Consider the following 3,290-nt stretch of genomic DNA (forward strand, 5'->3'; position numbering starts at 1 on the left):
ACATGGATTTTTTTTTAGCGTTGATTCTTAGATCTTCAACAGACCACTGAGCTCCTTTTGCACTGCTGTAAGTGAGTACAAGAAATTCAGGTTTTGGTCCATACTGACGGTACCAGTGGAGATCATCTGTAAATACAGTGGTGGAATATTATATCTGAACCCTGCTCATTAACAACATCTGTTTGATCTGGTTTGATGTCATTTCCAGGGACAGCAGCTGAAAATTAAAAACCTTTCTTTGTATTTTTTTAGTGAAATGTTTTAGTAAAATTGTTAAAAAATAACTAAATAATGCAAATGAATACACTACCTACTGAGACACAGAACAGAATAACTGAAAGATTCACTCTGAGTCAGACTGAATAATTTCAACCTCGGTTTCTATTAGACGTGATTAGATCACTGAATCCCTTCTCTATGAGCCACATTATACCTGAAGAAATCATGTGTGTTTATGTCTCTGTGTTTTTGTATGTGGTTTGACTTGAGTTTTCTCACTGTGGGCCTCAGAGCACAGTAGTACACAGCAGAGTCAGACACTCGCAGACTCTTGATTGTCAGAGGAACTGAATTTGTTGAAAGCTTTGAGTAAAATCTCTCATGAAACTCAGTGCCATTATCTCCTCCATATTTGCTTCTCCTCAGGATGTATTTAGGAAGGTCATTTGCTCTCTGGATGTACCAGAATAAATCTTCTTGTGTTGAATCTGTTTTATATTTACACTTTAATTCTACTGAGCTTCCTTCAACTTCAGTAAGATGTTTGTCTGGCTGATCAACTGTGTCCTCTGATCTGCATTCTGTGAAGGTTTAAGAATATGTAATGTACAGTACTGCACTACAAAATATAAACAACTTACTTTAATATGCAGCTGTATTAAATGAAAATCCATACCATTAATGAATAGTGCGAGGAGAAATATATTCATCAACCTGTGTGACATGACTGTATCTATGCTAAAGACCAGATAGATCATTGAATATGACAGTTTTGTTTTTGTTATTATAATGATAATACAAGGAGGAGCTTGTGGAGCCCAATAAAAGCTGCCATATCATCAAATGTAATATTGAGCACCTACTGCCATCTTCTGGTTCACTGCAAGTATGGGTATTTTGCATAAGTAGCATCTTAAGTATAAGTTGTCGCCTTTTTGTAATAAATACTGGGGTTCTCTCTTCAGATAATGTCCACAACAGAAAAGCCATTGCTACTTGTACTATATGAGCAGCTCAATTTGACAATTTCCCTTCATTTAGGGATTATTTCTGTCAATTGAGACATTGACAGTAACAATAAGAATCAGTATGAAGCATCTGTCCATGTTCAATCAGATCAGTTCAGTTCTCTGTTGAGGCTCTCAGTGCTCTGAGCTGTAAGTCACTGCAGATCAGTCACAAACACACACAGGAACTTCTTGCTTTATAAAGGCATGGCTTAAATCCTTAAAATCTTCGCATTTATCATTTTCATTTTTTACTGAATAAAATATGAAAAATATTAAGTATTTATAGTCTAGCTATTTTATTTGTTTAAAATGTAATCAGAATTTGGAACAAGCAGGAACTCCATCTGAATGTACAGTATTCACTATATACTGTATTACACATGGGAATCATTTGTGATAATTTAACATTGTGTTATTTCTTGCTGTCTTTTTTCTCCTGTGTCTCATTGTAACAGGTTTTTGTAGAGAGCTGATGTGTTTCCTGTCACTGTGGGCCTCAGAGCACAGTAGTACAGAGCAGAGTCTGATACAGCAGCAGAAGAGATCTTCAGATCTGCATGGATTTGTTCCTCTTTTTTTTCAGGTTTAACAGAGATTCTTGGATCTACAGCAGACACGGCAGGTTCTTTTGAATTACCGTAGGTGAGTACAAGAAATTCAGGTTTTGATCTTTCATACTGACGGTACCAGTAGATATTATCTGAAGCTCCAGGTGATTGACTACAGGACAATACAATTTCTGAACCCTCTTCATAAAAAACATCAGTTTTCTTTGTTTTGATGACATTTCCAAAGACAGCAGCTGAAAAAGAAAACATTAGAATAAGTACATTTGTAACTACTTTATATATATATATATATATATATATATATATATATATATATATATATATATATATATATATATATATATAGTAGATTTAATAAGTATATATAATCTGATAAAAAAAAGCTTCTGAATCCAAGTCTATTTGTGCAAAATTGCAAATTAAAAGTAATTTAAATTTAAAGAAAACATTTAAAAAAAATAACAATGAACCAAATAAATACACACCTGCTGAGGCACAGAACAGTATAATTGAAGAAAGATCCATTGTGCAAGTGTTCACTCTGAGAAGAATCAGACTGAATCGTTTCTACCACAGTCTCTGTCAGATGATCATAATTAGATCATGTCAGATCTGTGAACACTGAGTCCCTCCTCTCTGAACCACATGAAACCCAAGTTCAGTTCCCTATCATAGGTCACTTCGATGCTGCGGTGACGTCACCACGTATGGGAACACCTCTGGTGTGACGAATGTCTGAAGCCCTATACCATCCCGCCAATCCAATTGGCCAAATGGCGCATAGCACCACCCTACGCATGCGCACGCATGATATACCTGGGTGCAGCGCGCCATTTCGCTCAGATTTCATTCCTTCAGGAATAGCGAATCATCTGTGCCCTATCATCTCGCGTTCTCCAGCGATCTCTTCGAGCAGTGTTAACTCCTCTTCGCGGACGCGGTGAGTTTTCGAAAATGCAAGGAGCCATGTACCAGGTACATCACGGCGGGGGACACTCATGACAGGTGCGTAGTATGTCTTGGTTTACATCACGCAAAGGCGGCGCTTAGCGGCCTTTCTTCCTGTCCCCATTGTGATGGCCTGCGGCTCAGAGTACTGCGCTCCAGGGTGGAAGTATTCTCTAATGTCGCCCTCGAGTCTAACCCCCGTCAGGTCACCTCTGCGACTGCCGAGGCACCGCACGAGGCGAGGGCCTGGGGTGACACGTGCGACATGGACTTCGTGGACAGCGCAGCGCTGGAATATTCTCCACATCGCTCGCTCTCCCCTACCCTGCTGCAGAATAAAACTTATACTGAGCCTGTCGTCTTCTCTAATGAGGATTTACTTCCCACACCGGAGGCATGCGCCGCCATCTCCTTCGGTTGTGGACGCTATGACGACGATGTTTTATCCACCGCGGCCTCGGGGTCTGAGGACTTCGCGACCGACACTAGCCCTCTTCCTCCTAGCGGACAGGAGAGGCGTGTTTCCCCCTCCTACAGTGAGCTG

The 3,290-nt window shown here is 39.8% G+C and overlaps 1 gene segment (V, D, J or C); it reads right to left on the reverse strand.

Annotated features, from left to right (window-relative positions):
• Nucleotides 1-673: 673 nt before the first annotated feature.
• On the reverse strand, nt 674-2,451 carry LOC128031306 (T cell receptor alpha variable 13-2-like). The segment is given in 2 exon segments: nt 674-2,031; nt 2,284-2,451. Coding segments are annotated over 2 exon segments (399 nt in total).
• Between the last annotated feature and the right edge of the window lie 839 nt (nt 2,452-3,290).

Source organism: Carassius gibelio, chromosome A2 (genome assembly GCF_023724105.1).
Source record: "Carassius gibelio isolate Cgi1373 ecotype wild population from Czech Republic chromosome A2, carGib1.2-hapl.c, whole genome shotgun sequence".
NCBI classification, from domain to species: domain Eukaryota; kingdom Metazoa; phylum Chordata; class Actinopteri; order Cypriniformes; family Cyprinidae; genus Carassius; species Carassius gibelio.